Raw genomic sequence first — 26,868 nt, forward strand, 5'->3', positions numbered from 1 at the left:
CTAAAGCGTGCCCGATTAAACCGCGTCGCTGATGTCATCAGCAGGGCGACAACAGCGACCGCGGAGAAAAAAGGGCGCTTTAAATAGCGCTTTGAAAGCAAGCCGATTCAAGTTAAGGTAAGGGTTAGGTTTAGGGTTAGGTTTAGGGTTAGGTTAAGCGTTAGGGTTAGGTTTAGGGTTAGGTTAAGGGTTAGCGTTAGATTTAGCGTTAGGTTAACGGTTAGGTTTAGGGTTAGGTTTAGGGTTAGGTTTAGGGTTAGGTTAAGGGTTAGGTTTAGGATTAGGTTTAGGATTAGGTTTAGGGGGGTTAGGTTTAGGTTTAGCGGTTAATTTTAGCTTTAGCGTTCGCAGCGTGCTTTTTTCATCGCGCTGTGATGACGTCAGCTACGCGGTTTCGTCGAGCGCGCTTTAGTCGAACGCGGTTTTGTGGTGGAACCTATTTTGCAAACCTTTGGTAGTATTTTCCGATTGTTAACTGTTTTCTTACCCTGATCCTTTTAATTTAATTTCAGCGACTTCATTACACCGCTGATAATCCCATTGCTGACTGTGCCAAGCTGTATTGGCTTTTTCTAAGAACAGAACAGACTGGAATTCCTGGAGCATTGATCACCGTGTTGCTTTATGCAGTCCTATTTTTATTTTCATCTGCAACTCTGCATCTGTATTGGCTCAGGTAAGTCCTAGATCCCCTATAAGATGCCTGCAGAAAACATATAGGTAATCCTCGATTTATGACCACAATTGAGTGCAAGATTTCTGTTGCTAAGTGAGACACTTTTCTTGCCATAGTTATTGAGTGAATCGCTGCAGTTGTTAAGTTAAGTAGCATAGTTGTGAAGTGACTATGTTTGTCAGAAGGTTACAAAAGGTGATCACATAACCCTGGGGCAATGCATCCGTCATAAATATGAATCAGTTGTCCGTCTTCTGAATTTTGATCACGTGACCATGGGGATGCTGTTGTAAGTGTAAAAAATGGTCATGCATCACTTTTTTTCAGTGTTGTTGTTACTTGAATGGTCACTAAATTGTACAAATTGTTGTAAGTCGAGGACTCCCTGTATTGATAGAATGATCCTGATAAATAAATAAAGGGAGACTAGTATAGATCTATTTCAAGCTATTTAGCTATCATCAGCTAGCCATACCCTTATTGGGATTCGAACCTGGGCTGTATTACATATTAGGCAGATGTGTTAACCACTAAGCCACAAGGTTCTCCTCCTTTATCAGCTGAGCCAGGGAAATAGGTATGTATTTAGTGTCACAACCCCTGGTTAACAGAGAAAGGAAGCAGTAGACTTCCTCCCATATTTGGGCATACCAGGGGTTGTGACATTTAAGGAAAGTCTTGCCTTGGACTCTGATTTAATTCTACATGATACTTGGAATGCTGACATTGGCTTTCTAACGGAGATGAGCACCATCCCCTAGAGTCAGGAACTACTAGCACATTTGTGCGAGGAGATCATTTGGAGGTTTGTCTGTGACTTCAGGGTCACCTGAGTAGTAGTAGTAGTGCGAAACAGTGTGGAGCCTTCTTGGAACTACTGGAAGGACTGTGTTGTGGAACTGTGCTTCACTGCTGAACTCAGGCAAAGTCCAGTTGCCTGTTGAAAAAGTATCTTTGGGACAGCCATGACCTGGATGACTGAGAAGCTTTACAGACTTTTAGCTATCAAGTTTTGGGATAGCTAAAACACTCTTTCAATGGAGTAGGAGTAGAAATGGATTTCTAGAGGGGAAAATGCAGATTATAGGAACCAGGAGCACTACTCAGGTGAACCCTGAGGAGACAGATAGACCTCCAAGTGACCTAGATGACTGAGAACCTCCATAGACAATAATAAGATGCCTTTGAGGGTGGCAAATTTTACATATTTGCTCTTAGCTTTGAGGAACACACGGGCAATCTAACATCCTATCCAAGGATTTCAAATCATCCACATTCCTGGAAGCGGTATGCAAATTCAAAGTATTGGCAATCTAATTAATTCATATTTTTTTTGTCGATGTTAATGTCTTCTTCATCACTGACTTCATAGTTTCATACGGTTTTATAAGTTTTATCTGCTGTCATTTATCACTCGGGAAAATTAATTTACATTAAAATATTCGTAAGGCAGATTTTCAATCAGAATATTATGAACGTCTTTATTGTCTAAGGAACAGGTGGAGGAACATCAACAATTTTTTTCCCCTTCTGAATCAATCTTTCCATGATGTTTTACAATAAAGAAAAGAGTATTTCATTGGACAATGTATCTTTCAAAACTCTCGTAACAGAATAATAAAACAAAGCATGCGTAGCAAAACTGGTTACATTACAACTTTCTAAACATGTTACGGTAAGGAAAACTCGGAGGGTAAATTATAATTATACCTGAATTCGGGAAAAAAATAACCTTTTTTGTTATTGGGAACTGAGCTGTCTATTGATAAATTGTTTTCTGAGTGGCTACAGATACATCAAATTGTACACAGATATTTAGGTTTAATGTGCATATAAGCATCTTTTCATGCATAAATTTTACATCTATTGTTCATTTACACTTGTATGCATATCACGTTCAAATGACTTTTATAGGTAAAATTAACTTGGGACTTACACAATTCTTATATTTGGAATGGCAAATAGCCATGTTATAAAACTGATTTACCTCCATTACAGTTGATTATTTTCTGATTGATTCTTGGCTGTACAGGGTCCTCCCATGAGCCTGTACAATGAAGCTGACAGTTTAAGAGAATCAGATGAGAGCCGCATACAATATTCAGTAGGATTATGTCATACTGAATTAAGTTTGTATGGAATTCAGGGATAGACAACCTGTGACTTTTTAGGTACAAACGAATTATTATTTAGCATCTCTAACTGGTGTGCCAACATTGTGCGTTCTTAAGGAGTGCTACATCAACTATTTCTGAAGGTCAATAGGTTCACAATCTATCCTCTACAAGCTGTTATATCAAGCTTAGCTTCTAAGAATTAATCAACCATGACAAATTATTGTTGCAAATTAATACGTATATCAATCGAGAGTAAGGAATAAAAGAGGCATGGAAAATACAGTTTAGATTCAATCAGTGACGTGCGGTGAGGTTTATGGCTGGTGAGGCAGCACTTTTTTTAGACTTGTGGACTTCAACTCCCAGAATGCCATAGCCAGGCATGCTCAGTTCTGATTTAAAGTGACAGCATTTGTTTTTCTCCTTTGCTAAATAAGTTTCCTTCTTTCTTTTTCTTTTTCTTCTCCCTTTCCCTTCTTCCTCCCTCCCTCCCCCCTCTCTCAAACACACACACACACACACACACACACACACACACACAGTTGCATCAGGAGGATGAAGTTTGAATTCCTCCCCCTCCCTCCGACCCACACATACCTTTTCCAGCTGTTTCAGAGAGGATTTCAACTCTGCTCTTGCCTGTCATCATGAAAAGAAAAAAATGTAAAAGGAAAAAGGCAAGAGCTGAGGTCAGGCTGGGCTAGTTGCTGCCAGAGTCACCGTGGATGACTCTGCTTAGTGCTTAACTGTTTAAAAAAGCCTCTAAAAAGCGCCCTCTACAGGAGGAGGCAGGAGAATGACGTGCCTCATCTACGTCAGGAATTTTTTGGCTTTTAACCCTTGCTTAACTCTGCTCGAGTGATCATAAAAAGTCAGACTAGATGAGGCACGTCGTTCTCCTGCCGCCTCCTGTAGAGGGCGCTTTTTTAGAGGCTTTTTAAAACAGTTAAGCACTAAGCAGAGTCATCCATGGTGACTCTGGCAGCAACTAGCTCAGCCTGACCTCAGCTCTTGCCTTTTTCCTTTTACATTTTCTTTTCTTTTCATGATGACAGTGGTGAGGCTCTGCCTCCCCTGCCCCCCCTGACTGCACGTCCCTGGATTCAATATCAATCAGTCAATCAATCATGCCTTAGCATGACTAGCTAGTAAAAGCAAACCATTTAACCCACATTTTGGAAAAAGTATACAAATATAGTTATTGACATAATTTATTGTATAAACTGGAACCACCTTCTATTGATTTTGTGTTCTTGTCTAGCTCATGTTAGAACCCCTGCTCTAGTTTTATGTGGGTGTTCTCCAATAATTCTCTATGCCAAAGTCAATGATGGCCATCTAGTCTGGCCATGAAGTGAAAGCCAATTATGGATGACTCCTCATTGTAGGAGATGTGGGCCAACCTGCTGATAAGCAGTCTCTATTTTGTGGGACGTAGGAGGCTTGGATGGCCCCTTTCTCCATTAGCATTAGGAAAACAGAGCAGTCTTCCTGTAGTAGATGTCAGATTAGTTTAACCGTGTCTAAAATGTTTTAGATTGTTCATTGATGATATTCAGACTGTTCATTGTTTCTGATCGACAAGCTCAGCGTTTTAGCCACTGAGCCACCTTCTGCCTTACTAACGGAGAGTAAATTGCAGAGCAGTTCTTCCCATATACACCACTCTGTTCTTTCTTCCACCTTTTAAACTCTGCAGTTTTTGTGCTTTATTTATGCTTTTGTTCCATTTGTTGTCATCCAAATTTATTTGAACCACCAAACTGCTGATCTATCTATCTATCTATCTATCTGTCTGTCTGTCTGTCTGTCTGTCTGTCTGTCTGTCTGTCTGTCTGTCTGTCTGTCTGTCTGTCTGTCTGTCTGTCTGTCTGTCTATCTGTCTATCTGCCTGCCTGCCTGCCTGTCTGTCTATCTGTCTATCTGTCTGTCTGTCTGTCTGTCTGTCTGTCTGTCTGTCTGTCTGTCTGTCTGTCTGCCTGTCTGCCTGTCTGCCTGTCTGCCTGTCTGCCTGTCTATCTGTCTATCTGTCTATCTGTCTATCTGTCTATCTGTCTAGCTATCTACCTACCTACCTACCTACCTACCTACCTACCTACCTACCTATCATCTGTCTGTCTGTCTGTCTATCTATCTATCTATCTATCTATCTATCTATCTATCTATCTATCTATCTATCTATCTATCTATCTATCTATCTAGCTAGCTATCTAGCTATCTAGCTATCTAGCTATCTAGCTATCTAGCTATCTAGCTATCTAGCTATCTAGCTATCTAGCTATCTAGCTATCTAGCTATCTAGCTATCTAGCTATCTAGCTATCTAGCTATCTAGCTATCTACCTACCTACCTACCTACCTACCTACCTACCTACCTACCTACCTACCTATCATCTGTCTGTCTGTCTGTCTGTCTATCTATCTATCTATCTATCTATCTATCTATCTATCTATCTATCTATCAATCATCTATCCATCCATCCATCCATCCATCCATCCATCCATCCATCCATCCATCCATCTGTTTGTTCTTTTATCCTACCCTAGAATCTATTTGGATAGGGCAGGGCTATCAAATATTATGAAATCGATCTATCTCTCGAGACAAGGACAAAACAAAGATGAAAATGTGGCAAGAGGCACATATTTCTGGATGTATCCGTTGAAGCAGTGACTGTTACCAAGCCATGCTTTCTTAAATTTCCTCAACGTGGAATTAAAGATAGAAAGCTGTCATAACAGCCTAAAACATGAGATAGAAAAATGACAGGAAGCTGGAAATAATCAGGACAAATTAAAACTTTCATAATTAAAAACGTTTCATTAACCAAGCAAATATAATTGGAAAAGCCTATTCTCATCCTGTAGGACAGTAAGTGGGAAATCAAGTTAATATGAATAAACGGCTCACATTTGCTATGTTTTAGAAAGAATCTTGAAGTCGAAGCATCCGCACAGGAATTATGAATGATGGTTGGACAACATAAGCAAATTTTAATTTCCATGTTATGAATTAGCCACAAGAGCACTTCTATATTAGGTCTATTAATCAGACAATAATTGTGTGATAGTGTTTTCCCCTTCATGCAGCTACTTTTTTTCTCTAAAATATAGATATGCTAAATATAGATCAGTGGTGGGTTTCAAAAATTGTTCGAACCTACTCTGTGGGTGTGGCCTCCTTTGTGGGAGTGGCTTGCTGCCCATGTGACCGGATGGGAGTGGCTTGCCACCCATGTGACCGGATATGAAGATACCGACGACACTTGTCAGAACCACCTTAAATTACCTCACACACAGCACTGGCATGCATAAGAATATGATGTAAACTTGTTTTTTAAAAGGCATCTTTGGTTTGCGTTAAAACAACTTCAACACACGCAATGTTCTGATTGCACCACAAACGCAGTAGTCATCCTTACCTTTCACAGAGGCACTGAGTTTTATAAATAGGAGCATGATAGTGTAGAATAATCATATCCAAGGATCAGGGGTGGGTTTCAAAACGTTTGGGAACCTTTTCTGTAGGTGTGGCCTGATTTCCGGGTCCACTGGTGGAACATCTTCTAACCGGTTCAGTAGATTTGACGAACCGATTCTACCAAATAGGTGCGAACTGGTAGGAACCCACCTCTGATATAGATATGCTTAACACCAACAATGGTTAAAAAAAAACACACCACTTTTTAATTTTCTGATGATAAACTGCAGCATGTGGTGACTATGCGGTTCTTAAACAATGAATTGGTTTACTTTAGCTTTTGAAGAAATGTTATTTCAAAATACAAAGCTCTTTAAAGACCAAACACATTTTTGTGGCATAACTATATTTTTAAATGAATGTGTGCACTTGCAAGATACACCTACTGCTCTTACTTCTAAGTAAAAATGCAGGCAATCAGTGCATCAAATATCAAGCAGGGTTCTTCTTCCACAAGCTAAAGTGCAACTTTATTTTTCTTTATTAGAAATACAAACAGTCACACAAATAAGTTTTCCCTTTAAATGGATACACCATCAAAGTAAAGGAGAGTGTATGAAGATGGGTAAAAAGGTTTTCCCTTCTTGTTTAGGTTATACAATGAAAGCTGGTTGTTAGATTCGCTCCAGAGGATTCGAGGGGATGAGACCTCTTTCTTTGTCCCGTGTGACCTGGAAATCTCTCTCCAAGAGTTAAGCTACCTTGTGAAAAAGGCAGAACAATGGAGGGGAATCGGTGGTGAAAGACGAAAGGTAAGGAGAGTGCTTGAAACAGGCTTGTTCATTCTGCAGTGTTTCACTCGCCTTCTCCCGCTAATGGAGTTAGGCCGCGAGATAGTTGATTTAATCTGAATGATGTCATTCAATACCAGAAGACAAAAAATTAGTGATTCTGTGAGTGGCTGATTGATTTAAGTAAGCTAAACATACAAAATTACAAATGTTTTCGAAGCAGTGAAAGGGTTCCTTGGATGCATTTTCTTCCAACAAAATGTCCGTGGCTTTCGTATAAAAAATATCCTAGTCAATGAACGACACGATTTGAACCGTGTATAAACCACAGGATTTAATTCAGAGGACTGCTCTGGAACTTCATATATGGCCTAATTCTCTCCAGACTGAACTACAGATTGTTCAGTCAATCCAGTGCCTGAATCCAAAGAAAGATTTATTGAGGTGGAAGCTCCATTCATCTTATCGACTAGCACGGGAGAAAATACAAATGTCTGTAGCTTTTCTCCCCTCAGCAGAACGAGACGATAATTGTTGACAACCCGGGTAAAGCACTCCAAAGTTCATAAAAGTATTCATTTTTACAATAGTTATTTTTTTTAAAATTATGCTATTTTTAAATCTGTGTGGATTTTTTTTAAGAGTGCCTGTAAATTGGTTGTTTGGAATTAGGGACACCAGTGCTGGGATTCAGCCAGTTCGCACCTATCCAGGAGAACTGGTTGTTAACTTTCTAAGCAGTTTGGAGAACCAGTTGTTGGAAGAAATCTTTTGGTTTTTTTCCACTTTACAGGGCTAATCCTGTAAGGAAGGCAGGAAGGAAACATTCTGGTGTTGTTTCTAGCCTCATCTTTATTGCCCTGCTTACAGAAACTGCCTCTCCGGTTAACCCTTATTACCATTGTAACAACTAAGGGAAAGCGCCCATCAACCTGAGTGACATTCAGTTGGCCACATCCACACAGTCGCATGGCCACTGAGCCACACCTACCCAGCTGGTCATTAGGACAGAGAACCAGTTACTAAATTATTTGAATCTCACCACTGAGGGACACAACTCACCTTGGTTGTTCTCAAAAGAATTGAAACAAGGTGGAAGCTCTTTAATTCTAGAATGGAACAGCCCCAGAATTAACAAGGCCATAGACCAAGATGGAAGTTAAAAAGAGCCATATAGGAAAGAAAGCAAACCATGTACAAACCACTTCTGTTTTCTGTTGCCAAGGAAAAACTTCAGAGAAACCTTTCCCTAAGGAGAAAATGCATCAAATTTCAGACAGGTAGCTTGTAAGACTTTTTCAGAGGGAAAATACATTACTGTAATAAGAATGTGGTAGAGTTGAATAAATGCACACATGTAAAATAACATGAACTAAATGAGAGACACTCATTCCACCTATCCCAACCTTGCCATTACCTTTCTGGTTCTTTGTGAGTTTAGTTGTTCTTAGTTATGAAAAGAACTGGACACAGAATTTGGCAGAGTGATGGAAGAAAACAGTTTCCAGTTTTATTATTACTGTCTATTCCATAACAGCATAGTACCATTTCTGCAATACTTGTGGTCTTTAAAAGAACATTTGAAGCTGGGGTGAAATGCTACTGGTTCAAACCAGTTCGCCCAAACATGTAGTAAAAAATGCTACCAGTTCAGGTGAACTGGTATTTCCGACAACCAGCTGGACGACGATCAGTTGTGATGCGCGATTTTTATTAGCTGGAATCGTCAGATTTCCTGCATTCTAGCTAATCTAAATCACGTGGCACAGTGGATTCCCCACCTCTCGCTGTTCTACTTACCTTTGCAGCCTCGGAAGGCTTCAACATGTTCCTTTTTAACTGCTGTGTGGGCGCTCCTCATGTGCGCATGCCACAAAGCGTGTGCTCAGTAGCAGACTCACCGAACTGATAGCAGACTTCAGAGGATTTCCCTGCTGCTTTGAAGGGCTTAAAATCAGGTTCTTGCTGAAAAAAATTGCTGAACTAGAGAAGAAATGTTTCACCCCAGCTAATCTTAAGCTTAATGCGTGTCCTTTAAAAAAACCGCTTCTTCATTCATACTCCAGAATATAAACATACTCCTTTGATTAAAATAATACTTATAGCAGATATATTTTCAGTAGAATGAGAATTCAGGGTTCTTCTCTTTGTTTAAGTATGATACGATTCAAAAGAGGAATTTGTCATTGGTGAAAAGACAGCCACATTCCAGAAAAGTTAAAAGGTGGCTTCCCCCCATTTTATTTATTTAAAAGACAAAAGGGCTACTTTCACAGTGTTGAAGACATTTTCTAAGCCACAAATGTTTTTTCCCCCTCCATTATTATATTTATCACATAGAGTGATAATAGGCAACAAACAGCTAAAACTAGAACTAATCTTTTCAACTCTGGTGTTTTTTGCATTCTTAATTAGACAGCATAAGGTTGATATGATTAGGTGAGGATATAATGTTTTCCATTAAGCCACACCGTAGCACACATATTCATGGTTTTCCCTTGCAATTAAATAATAGGACAATGAATTTTATATTATTGACCCAATTATTTCCCCGTGGAAAAGTATATGTTTAACAAATTTGTGCCTTAGGACTTCATTAGTACCAGTAGGATGATACCATTTTGAACTACACAAATTGCATGTCCTCAAATGTATTTATGGTATAATTGTTGCTTTATGATGGGGATTTTGAATGCAATTTCAGTGCCTGTACAAATTTATTAATTTACTCATTCATTTGGATGTGTGGTGAAGGTTGATCAGGGATTTTTATTCTTTTCATCATTTGACTCTAGTTGTGGTGGGGAAAAATTCAGCATCTTTCAATATCAAAGAACCCAGGGGATTTACAGAAAAGTCAAGATTTGGATTTGGATTTAACTTTATTTGTATGCCGCCCTTTTCCCTGAGGGGACTCAGGGCGGCTCACAATTCAGGGGGAGGGAAGGACAAAACAAGTTATACACATGAAGACAATACATCGTTAAAAAGCACAACAGTCATACTATTCGGGTGGGGTTGAAGTCTCTAGTCCCAGGCCTGTCGGGACAGCCAGGTTTTAAGGGCTACGCGGAAGGTCTGGAGGGTGGTGAGGGTTCGAATCTCCACGGGGAGTTCGTTCCATAGGGTCGGAGCAGCCACCGAGAAGGCTCTCCTCCGGGTCGTTGCCAGTCGACATTGGCCGGCTGATGGAATTCGGAGGAGGCCTAATCTATGGGATCTTATTGGCCTAGAGGAGGTAATTGGCAGTAGGCGGTCTCTCAAGTAAGATGGTGGCCACAAGCTTTTTTATGTGGATTGCAGCTCCAATATTGACTTTTTTGAGTATACCTTGGGGCAGAGGTGGGTTCCTACCGGTTCGCACTGGTTCGGTAGAACCGGTTCGTCAAATCTACCGAACCGGTTAGAAGAGGTTCCACCAGTGGACCTGGAAAGCAGGCCACACCTACAGAAGAGCTTCCAAAAATGTTTGAAACCCATCACTGCCTTGGGGACAGTCATGCAGTAAATAGATGACTACATTTTAGTTGGAAATATCTGTTCTTTGTGGTGATGTTTCCATGTTGTAGTGTCCATATTTTCAAAAATGGGAGGAAAAACTTCTGTCCCAATTTTTTGGGAGGAATTGCTATTTGTAACTTCTCAATATAAAGCATTTTTAAGTAGTTCTGTTCCTACCTAACAAAAATTTTAGAGTGAGTTTTTTTCTTTCTTTCATAGCCCTGAGGTTGTGTTTTCTCAAGGGTGAATTGCAGAAAGTCAATGCTTGTTCATAACTGTTTTAGACTGAAGATGTATATTAATAGCACTTAGATTTTTATATTGCTTCATACTGTTTACAGCCCTATTTAAGTGGTTTACGGAGTCAGCATATTGCCCCCCAACAATCTCGGTCCTCATTTTACTAACCTCGAAAGGATGAAAGGCTGAGTCAACCTTGAGCCAGTTAGGATCAAATTCCTGGCAGTGGGCAGAGCCAGCCTGCAATACTGCATGATGATACTCAAGTTGTAAGGTATGAGACTTTTCAAAGCAAACAAGATATGTCTACTGGTCATTTAATTGCAGTTCTAGTATTGTCAATTAATTTCTATTATTTAATTACCAAAGTCAATAATTCGCATATAAACATCACCAGGTGTATGCAATACTGCATTCTAACCACTGCACCCCATGGGTCCTATGTAGGAAATATAGTCACTTGGACATACATGAGGTGGCGCAGTGGTTAAATGCAGCACTGCAGGCTACTTCAGCTGACTGCAGTTCTGCAGTTCGGCTGTTCAAATCTCACCGGCTCAGGATTGACTCATCCTTCCATCCTTCCGAGGTGGGTAAAATGAGGACCCGGATTGTTGTTGGGGGCAATATGCTGACTCTGTAAACCGCTTAGAGAGGGCTGAAAGCCCTATGAAGCAGTATATAAGTCTAACTGCTATTGCTATTGCTATAACTGCTAAATGTCCAGTAGAGATATCTCATTCTCTTTTAAAAGACTCATAACATACAGCTTGAGTATCATGGCCAACTGAGTATCATAGCCATTGAGGAATAGCCAACACTCCGGAAGACAGGCTTAAGATACAGAAGGTTCTTGGCAAACTTGAACATTGGGCACCATCTAATAAAATGAAACTCAGTGGTGAAAAGAGTAAGGTTCTACATTTAGGCAAGAAAAACAAAATACACAGGTACAGTACAGGTGGTACCTTGCTCAATAGTAGTAACTGTGAGAGGGATCTTGGAGTCCTAGTGGACAACCATTTAAATATGAGCCAGCCGTGTGCAGCAGCTGCCAAAAAAGCCAACACAGTTCTAGGCTACATAAACAGAGGGATAGAATCAAGATCATGTGAAGTGTTAATACCACTTTATAAGGCCTTGGCAAGGCCGCACTTGGAATACTGCATTCAGTTTTGGTCACCCCGATGTAGAAAAGATGTGGAGACTCTAGAAAGAATGCAGAGAAGAGCAACAAAGATGATTAGGGGACTGGAGACTAAAACATATGAAGAACAGTTGCAGGAACTGGGTATGTCTAGTTTAATGAAAAGAAGGACTAGGGGAGACATGATAGCAGTGTTCCGATATCTCAGGGGTTGCCACAAAGAAGAGGGAGTCAAACTATTCTCCAAGGCACCTGAGGGTAGAACAAGAAGCAATGGGTTGAAACTAATCAAGGAGAGAAGCAACTTAGAACTAAAGAAAAAATTCCTGACAGTTAGAACAATTAATCAGTGGAACAACTTGCCTCCAGAAGTTGTGAATGCTCCAACACTGGAGGTTTTTAAGAAGATGTTGGATAGCCATTTGTCTGAAACGGTAGAGGGTTTCCTGCCTAGGCAGGGGGTTGGACTTCCAACTCTGCTATTGTATTATTTTATTACCATCCTCACAAAAACCCATCAAGTTATCTTTGGGAAATGAAATCAATTCATGGAAAAATTAGTTTAATGAGAATAGGAGTAATTTCCTCATTCTATATGGCATTATAGGAAAAGTTGAAAAACCAGTCATCAGTAGGGTTTTTGGAAATGGAAAATATATTTGTAATTTGAACACACAAGATTTTTTTGGGGGGGGTCTGTAATAAATATAGTTTCTGTCAAACTAAGCTACATTTGTTACTCTCAGGCCAACTTACTAATGTTTTAATAAACAAGTCATTAATATATATTATTTAACTACCCTATATTAGCTGCTATTTGTCTTCTATTATGCATTATTATTTGTTAACAGTTAGATATTCAGGCCCTGCATTGGAAAAGGATTTTAATTTTGCCTTGAATACTTCCCATTGCTCAGTTATAAGACACATTGTTATGTCAGAACATGTGTTTTTTTTCTAGGAGAATGCTAAGGAAAGTGAATAATATGTTTTTGCAAAAAAGGTCACCAGTGTTAATTAAAGTCTGTAAATAATAAAAACAGATTCAAGCTTCCCAAGAACATTGCTTTAAAAGAAACTCAGCAATAGCCCAATGATTTTGGTGGATCTGTTGTCGCTATAGCCCTTCTCTTGACGGTGAGCCATTACCTCACCATCAGTCTGACTCTCAGCACTGGCTACCTGTCGATCTCCGGGTACGCTTCAAGGTGCTACTTGTCACCCATAAAGCCCTTCATGGTAGTGGGTCTGGGTACTTGAGAGACCGCCTACTGCCAATCACCTCCACTCGACCTATTAGATCCCATCGATTAGGCCTCCTCCAAGTCCCATCTGCCGGTCAATGTCGACTGGCAACTACGCGGAGGAGAGCCCTCTCGGTGGCAGCTCCGACCCTATGGAACAATCTCCCCATGGAGATTCGTACCCTCACCACCCTCCAGACCTTCCGCACAGCGCTCAAAATCTGGCTATCCCGTCAGGCCTGGGGCTAAAGACTGTAACCCACCCGAATGGTATGAATGTTGTGTTTTTAATGATGTACTGTCATACGTGTTAAATGTTTGTTTGCCCCCCACCCCTTTTCGAGTTGTAAGCCGCCCTGAGTCCCCTCAGGGAAAAGGGCGGCATATAAATAAACTTCTCAACTTCTCAACTTCTCAGTTCAATAGTTGAACCTCTCTCCCACTCAAGGTCTTGTGCCTTTGAATAAAAACACACCCCCCCCCAAAATCACTTCATTAATTAAAATTAAAAATAAACATTAAAAATGGATATGCTGTTTTGGTTTGTAATTAGAAATAGGCAATTTTTAAAAAAAATAAAAATTCAACTTAATATAAAAATCATAAACGTAAAATGAATTTATTATTTTCCGTGTTAGTCCACTTATTAATTACATTTGTGTTGCACTTGTGCTGAGGACAGCCTGTGGCTTGGTGGTTAGTACATCTGCCTAGTATGTAATACAGCCCAGGTTCGAATCCCAGTAAGGGTATGGCTAGCTGACGAGAGCTAAATAGCTTGAAATAGATCTATACTAGTCTCCCTTTATTTATTTATCAGCACAAGTGCAACACACACACACACACACACACACACAGACAAATATATATATTCTTTACATCTGTCCTTAGAATTTCTTCATCTTCCAAAACAGAAGCTCCTCCCCTTAGTTTTGGGAACCCTTGATTTAATCCATAATAATAGCAATAGCAGTAGACTTATATACCACTTCATAGGCCTTTCAGGCCTCTCTAAGCGGTTTACAGAGAGTCAGCATATTGCCCCCAACAATCTGGGTCCTAAAAAAATGGTAATAGATAGCCTCTGCCTTGTTTTAGGACAGAGTCTTTCAATCTTAACAACTTTAAGCTATACGGACTTAACTTCTAGAATACCCCAGCCAGCATTCCGTCTGGGGAATTCTGGGAGTTGAAGTCTGTCCGCACAGTTTAAACTTGCTAAGATTGAGAAACACTATTTTAGAATATTGACTTCCAATCTAGTCAACTCCAACTACCTGCTGAACTTTTCAAAGCCAGCTTAGCTAGGTCTACTCCAGTTGTGGGATTCAATTTTTTTTTTTACTACCGGGTCTGTGGGCATGGCTTGGTGGGCTTGGCAGGGGATGGATACTGTAAAATCTCCATTCCCTCCCCACTCCAGGGGAAGGTTACTGCAAAATCCCCATTCCCTCCTGATCAGCTGGGACTCAGAAGGCAGAGAATAGATGGGGGCGGGGCCAGCCAGAGATGGTATTTACCGGTTCTTCGAACTACTCAAAATTTATGCTACTGGTTCTATAGAACTGGTCAGAACTGGCTGAATACCACTGGCTCTGGTCTGCTTTCAGTGTTTGCTTTTATATGTAAGCTGTAGTAAGGGTGAGTTTTACCAGTTCTGTGTGGGAATGTACCATCTAGACATCTCCACAAGTTGAATTATTTTTGCAGCGTTTTCCAGAGCTTTTGCAAATATCTGGTGCAGAAACATGCCATATCTAGCCAATCTTTATTAATGGGCTTCAGCATTTTATAAAGAGAAACGTCAGAAGCCACATAATCAGGAGTGAAGGGAGGACTGTGGATCATTTGAACTATATTAAAAGCATACAAAAACAGGGTGCAGCGAAAAACCAGGGCTATTTCTTTCAAGTGCTTTGTTATTGCGTTTTACAGCAGCAGAGTCAATAGATTTATTGCATAGATAGTATAACTTTGTGAAATAACCAGATGGTTTTATTATCTGATGAAGATCGTTTCATTTTTCAATCATGAGCCCGGGCTTTTAGATTTACAGTAGGCAATAACTGAAGCCTTAACTTATAATACACGAACCTTCTGTGGGATTCTGTTCCATTCAGTATCCTGTATCGATTATCAGTCTTCGTTGAGTTCATTTTTTAAAAAAAAAACTTCTCCTAGGAAAGGGGAGATCCTGGTTCATTTCTGCTCTCTGTCATGGAAGCTCACTTAGTGACTTTAAATCAATCACGGTCTCTTATTCCAATGTTCTTCACAGGATTGTTTAAGGGAAAATTGACACAGGAAATTCTGTGTATGATAGCTTGAACTCGTGGATGAAACATATAGAAAATTAGCAATAGCAATAGCAATAGCAGTTAGACTTATATACCGCTTCATAGGGCTTTCAGCCCTCTCTAAGTGGTTTACAGAGTCAGCATATTGCCCCCAACAACAATCCGGGTCCTCATTTCACCCACCTCGGAAGGATGGAAGGCTGAGTCAATCTTGAGCCGGTGAGATTAGAACCGCTGAACTCCAGATAACAGTCAGCTGAAGTGGCCTGCAGTACTGCACCCTAACCACTGCGCCACCTCGGCTCTTCAAATGAATATCATTTAATCTATAGAGTTGATGGTAGTATTTTGGCAACATTAGTAACAGCATCCTTTTGTGAATTCAAGTGTGTATATGTGTTTGTGTGTGTGTGTTGTGTGTTTGCTAAGAAAGGATTTTTCAAAATGACCATCAGATCATGAGTATTTCTGATACAGTAATTAACACGCTCGGATGCTAAGGAGTTCTACTCCCCCACCCCACCTGAAAAGAACTCTGTTCCAACTGCCAGTTGCCTCACATTCCGTTACCTCAGTTCAAACTGGCAGACATTCCACTCTTTCATTCAGGAACGGTCCAGGGCTGCAGTACTAAACATTGATACCTCACCAAAATGTCTACACCTTCCATCTATGGAACAGCTTCTGGACTCAAGGCAGCAGAGGCGATATTCCCTTATGTGTTTCAATCTCTCACCACCAGTGAGCCAATGGATTATGAACTGAATTTCTCCTGCATAGCCTGATCACCTAGTTTTGTCACGAAGCATGGGTCTCCAGCTACTAGTATGTATGTATGTATGTATGTATGTATGTATGTATGTATGTATGTATGTATGTATGTGTGTGTGTTCTGACCCCCCTCGTTCCACACCAAAGCACTGCAAGCCAAAGATACTTTACGGAATTTATTAATAGACAGACAGGTCCTTGGCAGCAAACCGGCACAGATAAGCCTTGGCAGCAATCCAGCCTGCCAAGCTCACAATATTGTTCTCCCACATTTGTTAATGCATTGACTTCGGCAAAAGGGGCATGTGCACAAGCATTCCTTTTATAGTCTGGAAAGGAGCCTAATTACCACCAGCTGAGTGCAATTACCTCCTGTAACTGCGTAATTGTTCCTTACGCCTATTAGCTCTCCGGTGCCGGGCATCTAGGAACAACTCCCTTGGCTCCTCCCCACTGCTGATGTCCGGATCACACTCCCTTGTCTCCTTCCCACTGATCCAAGGCTCAGGCACCTCCTGGTGGCCAACCAGCCTCTCTGCGCCCTGCTGGGAGTCGGAACCCTGTTCAAGGTCCTCCACATCCTCCAAAGCCGACTCATAGGGCCCCTCACTGTCGGAGTCTGGTGGCAGCTCCAACGGCTCCTTCTGGGCCACAACATATGTGTATTTATATGCAGACAGACAAATATAAAATAGTGTTGTCTTTTTTTTATGAATTGGCATACTGCTTATGAATATGCTAAAGAGTAAGTAAAGGAAAATTGAACACAAAACACAAACAACAAAGCCACCGTTGTGAACAGTCCTTCCCATTGTTGGTTGGCGTTTGCCTCTGGGTCCAGAAACATTAAAAAAAACATTACAAGGTAGGAGGGCATCTCTAAGAGGCACCTGGATTTAACTAGATCAGTATGGTAACATGCTTGGTACTGAAATTTATGGACCTTTTTTTTACATCTGTGTGTCGGAGAAAATAGAGATTAGGAAAAGAAAATTAAACACAGGCCTGATGAAAACCAACGCTCATTTGCCCAGAGAACACATTAGGCAGGCACTTTTAAAAAAAGTATCATTTTAACAGATGTGGGACACACAAAGGTTTGCTTTAATAAATTATCCTAATGAAAAACGAATGTTATTCATTAATGAATTAATGGAAACCATCCTGCAGATTTTCAGTGGTAGCATAGCCAGACATTGTCCAACGTTGGTGGCATGGTTTTCTTTGCATGAATCTTCAAGGAAGAACATAAAGTTCTAGACCAAAATGGTTCTATGAAATAAGTCTCTGTGCTTTATATCAGATGATCACATGCCACAACATTCTGGAAGGGAACAGAAAAAGAAGAGAAAGAGAACAGCTCTTGGAAAGTATTCAAAGGACTGTTACTTTTTCCACGTGAAATCTGATACTTGGGCGGTGCATTTGCTCCACACTACAGTTTAAGCCAAAATGACATATTGTGGTAAAGTATTTGTGAATATTATGTGTTTGCTTATTACAAGCGGTCTTTAATTTACATGAATGACTGGATTACTGTAACACGCTCTACATGGGGCTGCCCCTGAAGAGTACTCAAAAACTGCAGTTGGTCCAGAATGCAGCCGTGCGAGCGATAATGAGTATACCTAGATACACCCATGTTACACCTATCCTCCGCGAGCTGCACTGGCTGCCTATTGGTCTCCGGATACGCTTCAAGGCGCTAGTCGTCACTTATAAAGCCCTTCATGGTATTGGACCTGGGTACTTGAGAGACCGCCTGCTGCCAATTACCTCCACCAGACCGATTAGATCCCACAGACTAGGCCTCCTCTGAATTCCATCCGCCGGCCAGTGTCGACTGGCGACTCCCCGGAGGAGAGCCTTCTCTGTGGCTGCTCCGACCCTCTGGAACGAACTCCCCGTGGAGATTCGCACCCTCACCACCCTTCAGGCCTTCCGCAAAGCCCTTAAAACCTGGCTGTTCCGACAGGCCTGGGGCTAAAGAACCGTTGCCCCTATCTCGAATGGTATGATTGTTGCGTGTTTTTAAATTATGTATTGTTTTGTGTTGTTGTTAATTTGTCTGTATCCCCCCTTCCCTGGTTTGAGTTGTGAGCCGCCCTGAGTCCCCCTTCGGGGGGAAAGGGCGGCATACAAATGAAATAAACATTCAAACATTCAAACATTCATTCTCCTCAGATTTAGTGGATTAATGGGCAGATAAGAATAATAAAACCTCCTGACTTTTATTTTGCAACACTTCACTGACATGTCTTTTTTAAAAAAATAATAATAATAATAACTGGGTATAAAGCAGGACTTTTGTGTCACTTCTATTGCAAGCATTTGTATTTGCTCAGAGAGGTTGGGTTACTCTACAGATTTCAGCTCATACGATCTGACATTGTTATTTGATTCATGGCATCCTGTTCACAGAGATTAATTAGCAAGCAGGTCTGAAGTGTGTGCAAGTGTAAATATGATAATTAGTTTTCTGACATTGTTAACATTTCAACACTTCAGGTGGCTTGAAGTTCTTCATTTAACAGAATTGCTGCAAGCAGACATGAGGTGATTTGAAATGTCTTCATGGAAGTTCTAACTGCTCAATACTGTCTCTGGGCTAGCCCCATTAGGAAGAAGAAGAAAAGTTCTTGACTCTTTATATTGATTTTATTTTATTTTATTTGTCTTGTATGCCGCCCACTCCCGAAGGACTCCGGGCGGCTCACAATAGACAAGGGAAAGGGGGAACACTAGACAAAGACAACACTTTAAAAACAAAACCACAACATTCACAATTTCCGTAGGGCTGGATATTTCACAGCCCCCTCGGCCAGCTGGAGCAGCCAGGACTTGGTGGCTTTGCGGAAGGCCGGGAGGGTAGTAAGGGTCCGGATCTCCACGGGGAGATCATTCCAGAGGGCTGGAGCTGCAACAGAGAAGGCTCTCCCCCGGGGGGGGGGGGGTCGCCAGCCGACATTGGCTGGCAGGTGGAATCCGGAGGAGACTAAAATATTGCTATTTATTAAGGGCAAAACTTAAATATTAGAGGCCCAAGAACCAAAAATATCTCCCAGAATCTTGGGTACTACTCACAAACAACACCATAAGTTACTAGTAAATGGCAAATTGTTTTAATAGGAGAGACAGGGAAGTTGTTAAATACATGCCTGGAGTGTCATTTATAATAACCATTGCTCTCTTTGATTATACTGTATAGTCAAATCGAGCTCTCTGACAATAGCTGTAGCTTTTTCCAAAGAAATTCCAGCCTGTCCGTTTTCTGGATTAATCAGCCACTGTCTAAATATCTAGTATTCTGCCTTGTTGTGTAAATAAATCTCTATTTGTTGATCATTACATCAAGAGAACAGCTGGTTTCTCTTCTTGTCCAGGACTGATTGAGGGGTGATTTTTGCTGTCCACTATTATCTTTGTAACTGCTTCTAAAATCATAATTCTAAGGTACTCATTTTTAGTCCTTTCTTAACATCCATCTTTCATAGCCATATATATATATCACTATTATCTTTGTAACTGCTTCTAAAATCATAATTCTAAGGTACTCATTTTTAGTCCTTTCTTAACATCCATCTTTCATAGCCATATATATATATCACTATTATCTTTGTAACTGCTTCTAAAATCATAATTCTAAGGTACTCATTTTTAGTCCTTTCTTAACATCCATCTTTCATAGCTATATATATATATATATATATATATATATATATATATATATATATATATATATATATATATATATATATATATATATATATATATATATAATATTTATATATATATTATATATATAATATTATATATATATATAAATTCATTGTTTTATCTGTTGTCGCAGAATATATAATATTATATATATATAAATTCATTGTTTTATCTGTTGTCGCAGAAATACCTTCCAATTTCGTTTTTACAGGTTCATTTTTTTTATTGAAAATTTTTGAAAAAAAGGCTTTTACAAATATTTACCTCCCCTCCCCCACCTGAACCCAACCCCCCCAACCTCCCCCCCCCCCGACTTCCCAGAACAAATACAGGGTATAAATCTTTAACAAAGATGTTCTAAAATAAACTTAAACTCATCTTTCATTTGAGTTTTAACTCTCCTTTTGTTGGGCTAACTCTAAATATATTATATCATTCCTTGCTTCTTCAGTCATAAACTATCTGGAATTTCTTAGTCTCGTATTTATCTTGAATATAGTCAATCCATCTTCTCCACTCCAGTTTATATTTCTCATTTGAGTGGTCCTTGAGATATGCTGATATTTTAGCCACCGCTGCAAAGTTTGTGACTTTTAATGTCCATTCTTGAATAGTAGGCAAATCTTCCTTCTTCCAGTATTGCGCCACCAACAGTCTTGCTGCCGTTATTAAACACAAAATCAAGTTAGTCTCTACAGGTTCATTTTAAAGTTATGTTGGAAAGAATCAACAGGTATTATCTACCTGATCAGTTTATTTTATTCTTAAGAGTTTTCTGCAAGTTCAGGGTCCTCTTTTTTTCCAGATCAATTAAGTGTTGATCTATTGGCTGTAGCAGGAATTCACCTGCTGTTTATCACCTGAGATTGATGCTCTGGACTAAGAGACAGTAATTGGCCCAAAGTCACCCAGCTGGCTTTTATGCCTAAGGCAGAACTGGAAATCACAGTCTCTTGGTTTCTAGATGGTATCTTAAACACAAGACCAAATTTGTACTCCTACCTGCATCATTAAACACCTTTCTCTAAATAAAGCAAAAGTATAATTTTTGATCTCTTCGTTATGCATCTTCTGTTAGCTACAGGATTTGATCTATTTAAATGGTTTACTTGGTATTTTGCCCGTACCTGTTGCTTCCTTATTTCACAGCTGACGTATGCCCTATTATACTTTACTTTCTAGTGAAGTCAATTCACTAGAAAAAATTCTAGAAAGAATGCAGAGAAGAGCAACAAAAATAATTAGGGATGGAAGGCTAAAACATACAAGGAACTGTTGCAAGAATTGGGTATGTCTATTTTAATGAAAAGAGGGACTGGGGCAGGGGTGGGTTTCTCGCCCCGTTCCAAATGGTTCGGTTGGAACGGGGCTGGCGGTGTCCTCATGCACACGCGCAGTGCACGCATGCATACTAGCGCCTGTGCGATGCTCCAGCTGCTCCTGGAGGATCGCACAGGCGCTGTATGCGTTCTGCGCATGCGTGGAAGCGCAGAACTCATCAAAACCGGGTAAGAAACGCGGGCAGGCGGGTGGATCCTTCGGCGTTCCCGGAAGTTACTTACTTCCGGGTTCGCCGACCAACCGGTTCGCGGGGACTGCCGTGAACCGCCTGAAACCCACCCCTGGACTGGGGTGACATGGTAGCAGCGTTCCAATCTCTGAGGGGCTGCCACAAAGAAGAATGAGTCAATCTATTCTCCAAAGCAATAGCAATATAACACTTAGACTTATATACAACTTCACAGTTCTTTGTAGCCCTCTCTAAGCGGTTTACAGAGTCAGCCTATTGCCCCCAACAACCTGGGTCCTCATTTTACCCATCTTAGAAGGATGGAAGGCAATCGAGTCAAACTTGAGCCTGGTGAGATTCAAACTGCCAAACTGCTGCCAGACACCATGCAACAGAATTAGCTTGCAATACTGCATTCTAACCACTGAACCCCCAAGGCTCTGGAAGGCAGGACAAGAGGCAACGGACAGAAATTAATCAAGGAGAGAACCAACCTAGAACTAAGGAGTAATTTCCTGACAGCGAGAACAATAAACCAGTGAAGGAGCAATCAGAAACAACTATGGACCACCAACCCAGTGGTGGGATCCAAAGGTTTTTCCTACCAGTTCTGTGGGTGTGGCTTGGTAGGCATGGTATAGCTTGGTGGGCGTGTCACGGGAAGGATACTGCAAAATCCCCATTTCCTCCCAATCAGCTGGGACTCGGGAGGCAGAGAATAGATGTGGGTGGGGTCAGTCAGAAATGGTATTTACCGGTTCTCTGAACTACTCAAAATTTCCGCTACCGGTTCTCTAGAACTGGTCAGAACCTGCTGAATACCACCTCTGCACCAACCCCAGCATGCTATTAGTCATACAAGCATAGTTCTAATTCCCCAGCCCAATAATTCCATTTTCTCAAATATTGTGAGTATGTTTGGGATACTTATGTGATTCTTCAGTTGTTGCTTTTGGAGAAAACACGTAACCGAAGTTGGATTTTGCCATTGAACTCAAACATTAGTGACTGTAATCAATCTGTGATTGGACTAGAAGAATTTAGTCTATTTTTATGTTCTATGTTTCCGTAGAATGTCATCCCAAGCACGATCCTATATGGATTTCTGCAGGAATGCATTAAATGGGTTTTAGTCCTGGGCTAATATAGCAGAATTAGAAGTCCATCATGTCATATTGTAATATCTATATTAAAGTGGTTAGAAACACCTTCAGTGTAAATTAGAAAAGTACAAACCATGAAGCTAATGATCTCTGAGTGAAATAAAGCTGTGTGGCCTAGAAAGGCAACAACAACAGCATTTTTATTTAGGATTTAGTGGCAAGAATATCAGATCACTTCCATTTACTTTTATTCTTTGAACAAAATATGGGGTGTTTTATGCATTCAAGTAAAACTGCTTGTTTATTCTAACTGTTTAACATTTGTCAAGGGATTTACCAACCCCAGGCAACTTTTTCAAGGCTCATTAAAACCAGACCACAGAAAACTTGTGGCCTCAAGTCAGGCCAGTGTAAGCCTACAGTCTGCGATAGTGTTACACAAGTTGACTAAAGTTGCTAATCTGAATAATGCTTCTCGGTGAGATATTTTGCTTGTGCCTTCTTTGCTGGCTTCCAGACACATCCAATAGTCTTCTCTGACAAGTATATTTGCTGTGAAATTGTGAGATCGAGTGCAGTTTCATGACAAGGTCACTCTAACCGAAAGACAATAAATTTGTAGTCTAATCCGATCTAATGATACTAAATATCCTTTCCCCATCTTTCCTTGTCAACTTCCAGAATAACTGGAATTTATATTTCTGAAAATAATGGAATCAGCTGTTGCTTTTTTACCTGCAAATCCTATATACTACTTGAAAGGTAGATGAGAACTTCTAGAGACTAATCCAATTAAATCTGAATGTTTCCATTTATACCATCTAAAAGTTCTGCCATGTGAACATCAATATTATGGATCTTTCCTTCTCTGCTATTCTCTCCACCCCATCTACTCTCAGTTTTATGGATCTCTAGTTAGTTTGTAGGAAAGTATTGCAGCCTGTGTAATTTGGAATGGAAATCAGGGTGGGTTACCACCTCTGAGAATATTGCTAACAGAAGCAGAAGCTTCTGAACCAGGCGTGGGTTTCAAAAATTGTTCGAACCTACTCTGTGGGTGTGGCCTCCTTTGTGGGAGTGGCTTGCCACCCATGTGACCAGATGGGAGTGGCTTGCCGCCCATGTGACCGGATATGAAGATGCCAACAACACTTGTCAGAACCACCTTAAATTACCTCACACACAGCACTGGCATGCATAAGAATAGGATGTAAACTTGTTTTTTAAAAGGCATCTTTGGTTTGCGTTAAAACAACTTCAACACACGCAATGTTCTGATTGCACCACAAACGCAGTAGTCATCCTTACCTTTCACAGAGGCACTGAGTTTTATAAATATGAGCATGATAGTGTAGAATAATCATATCCAAGGACCAGTGGTGGGTTTCAAAATTTTTTATCCGATTATACATATAAAGAATAAAAGGGTAATGTACTTGAAAAGCATATTGCTATACATGAACTCAGCCATTAAGTTTAAGTTTCAAGTTTTATTTTATTTATATGCCGCCCTATTCCCTAAAAGGGACTCAGGGCGGCGAACAAGTTAAACGGGAAGGGGAAACATACAAGTACAAAATAAACATTTTAAAATGACCAACAACCACACCTGTCGAGAGGGGAAGGGAACTCATCAACCCCAGGCCTGCCGACACAGCCAGTTTTTAACCAAGGGCCAAGGTGGTGCAGTGGTTAAATGCAGCACTGCAGGCTACTGCTAGATCAGCAGTTCAGCGGTTCAAATCCCACCGGCTCAGGGTTGACTCAGCCTTCCATCCTTCCGAGGTGGGTAAAATGAGGACCCAGATTGTTGGGGGCAATATGCTGACTCTCTGTAAACCGCTTAGAGAGGGCTGAAAGCCCTATGAAGCAGTATATAAGTCTACTGCTATTGCTATTGCTATTTAACGGCTTTTCGGAAAGCAGGGAGAGAGGTGAGGGTCCGAATCTCCGCGGGGAGTTCGTTCCAAAGGGCCGGAGCTGCAACAGAGAAGGCCCTCCCCCGGGTCATAGCCAGATGCCTCACTGAACAATAGAATATCTATTTTCACTGGTGTATAACCAACAAACATCAACGTTATTCAAATGTACACTCTAAATTGTAGATGCACTGGTGGTGAGCCTGAAGAATTCTATGGTAAATCACCCAAAGTACTAAATCTAGAAAGGATTTAATACTACAGAAAGGTGACAAGAAAAAATGGAATTACAGGACAATGATGACTATGTGAACGCAATACTAAAGGAGAGAACTTAAAAGAGTTTTGTGAAGAGAAGCTTTTCTTCATTACTAACATCTGCTTCTAGCAACATAAATGCAGATTCTACAACTGGATATCACCAGATGAACTGTAGGAGAATCAACATGACTACATAACAGGAAACAGAAGCCATGGGGATAAAATCCAATTACTTAGGACACTTCCAATTATGAGGTATGGAATTGATCAGGAATTGCTGATATCAGATCTCCAGGTTTACTTTGTAACTTTAACCTGGATATCTGATACCAATAATTCATGACCTGTTCCATACTTCATAATTGAAAGTGTCCTGGTGTGACAGCAAAATGCCATCTGGGGATCATACTGTTAATATAAAAAGATAACTGTAAGGAGCATATTTACTATGCTTAATTTATGCCAAAAGGGTTTTGAGAAACTATGGGGAGAAGTAAGAAAAATTGTGAAAGCTGAAAACGGGGACAAAAAAAATCCCACAAATATCAAAGTGCGTTTAGGATAAGCTATGATGATAGGCAGGGAAAAGCAAAGGAAGAAAGCCTTGGGCAACAAGAAGGGCATGTGACAACCGAAGAGAAGGAAAAGCTATCTCAATCAGGAACATCAACAAAGAGAAAAAAAGTAAGAATGAAAAAGATCTTTATTAAAGATTAGAGAATTGCAAGAAAATTTATACCTAAGATTGGACTTGAAAAGTAAGATTGAAAAGTACTTATGGGAGAGATTAGGCAGAAGCAAATAGCAATAGCAATAGCAGTTAGACTTATATACCGCTTCAAAGGGCTTTCAGCCCTCTCTAAGCGGTTTACAGAGTCAGCATATCGCCCCCAACAACAATCCGGGTCCTCATTTTACCCACCTCGGAAGGATGGAAGGCTGAGTCAACCCTGAGCCGGTGAGATTTGAACAGCCGAACTGCAGAACTGCAGTCAGCTGAAGTAGCCTGCAGTGCTGCATTTAACCACTTAAAAGAAGTTACACTATATTCAAATACTTTACCAGAAGGATTAACCACTGAAGGAAACATTGACAGAAAGATAATTTGTTCAGGAATTAACAGAATAACAGAGTTGGAAGGAGGTCTTCTAGTTCAACCCCCTGCTCCCCGCTCAAGCAGAAAACCCTATAAATATACATACTTGTAAATTATCTTGAGAGTTAATTAATACTTAGTTTTCCTTCATTGTAGTTCATGGGTGTCAAACTCAATTTCATTGACAGCTGCATCAGGGTTGTGTTTGACCTCAGGGGGTTGGAGTGGGCATGGCCAGGGTGGGTGTGGCTATCTTAATGTCACTCATGTCAGAGATGCCTGTGGTGGTCCTAGTGCTCTGCCAGGGAAAACAGGCTCCCAAGATCCGTTTTGGGCTGTGATTGCCTCCTGCGACTCTCTGCCAGTGAAAAAAAGAGCTTGGGAGGGCCCTCCTGAGCTCAATTTTCGCTGGCAGAGGCACTGTGGGTCCATTGCTGTTTCCAGGGCACCCCCAGGGGCCAGATGTAAGCACCCTGCAGCAGTGGTGGGATTCAGCCAGTTCGCACCTATTTGGGAGAACCGGTTCTTAACTTTCTAAGAGGTTCAGAGAACCGGTTGTTGGGAGAAATAATCTTTTGGTTTTTTTCCCCACTTTACAGGGCTAATCCTGTAAGGAAGGCAGGAAGGAAACCTTCTGGTGTTGTTTCTAGCCTCATCTTTATTGCCCTGCTTACAGAAACTGCCTCTCCGGTTAACCCTTATTACATTGTCACAGCTAAGGCAAAGTGCCCATCGAACTGAGTAATGTTGAGTTGGTCATGCCCACATGGTCACATGACCACTAAGCCCCGCCTGCCCACCTGGTCATTAGGACAGAGAACTGGTTGTTAAATTATTTGAATCCCACCACTACCCTGCAGGCTGGATCTGGCCCCCGGGCCTTGAGTTTGACACCCTTATTCTAGTCTACAGAACACTTGAATTTGTGCACTTTATGAATGTTCCATGTAAGAATCTCAAGTGATTAACGCATGAAACCATCCTTTTTTTACTTTTTATTCTTACTCATTATGGTATGGTTCTCCAGCCGACGCAAGTTTTAGTAGTTACATCATAAC

The 26,868-nt window shown here is 40.7% G+C and overlaps 1 protein-coding gene across 1 annotated transcript in view; it reads left to right on the plus strand.

Annotated features, from left to right (window-relative positions):
* Positions 1–26,868, plus strand: part of LOC148049272 (uncharacterized) — a 199,200-nt gene that overhangs the window by 151,654 nt on the left and 20,678 nt on the right. Inside the window, exons 14-15 of the mRNA XM_087703590.1 lie at positions 513–676; positions 6,866–7,025. Coding sequence (XP_087559716.1) covers positions 513–676; positions 6,866–7,025 — 324 coding nt within the window. The remainder of the gene's footprint in view (positions 1–512; positions 677–6,865; positions 7,026–26,868) is intronic.

Source organism: Thamnophis sirtalis, unplaced genomic scaffold (assembly GCF_051295495.1).
Source record: "Thamnophis sirtalis isolate CommonGarterSnake01/CBP01778 unplaced genomic scaffold, rThaSir2_p1.2 scaffold_2, whole genome shotgun sequence".
Taxonomy (NCBI): Eukaryota; Metazoa; Chordata; class Lepidosauria; order Squamata; family Natricidae; genus Thamnophis; species Thamnophis sirtalis.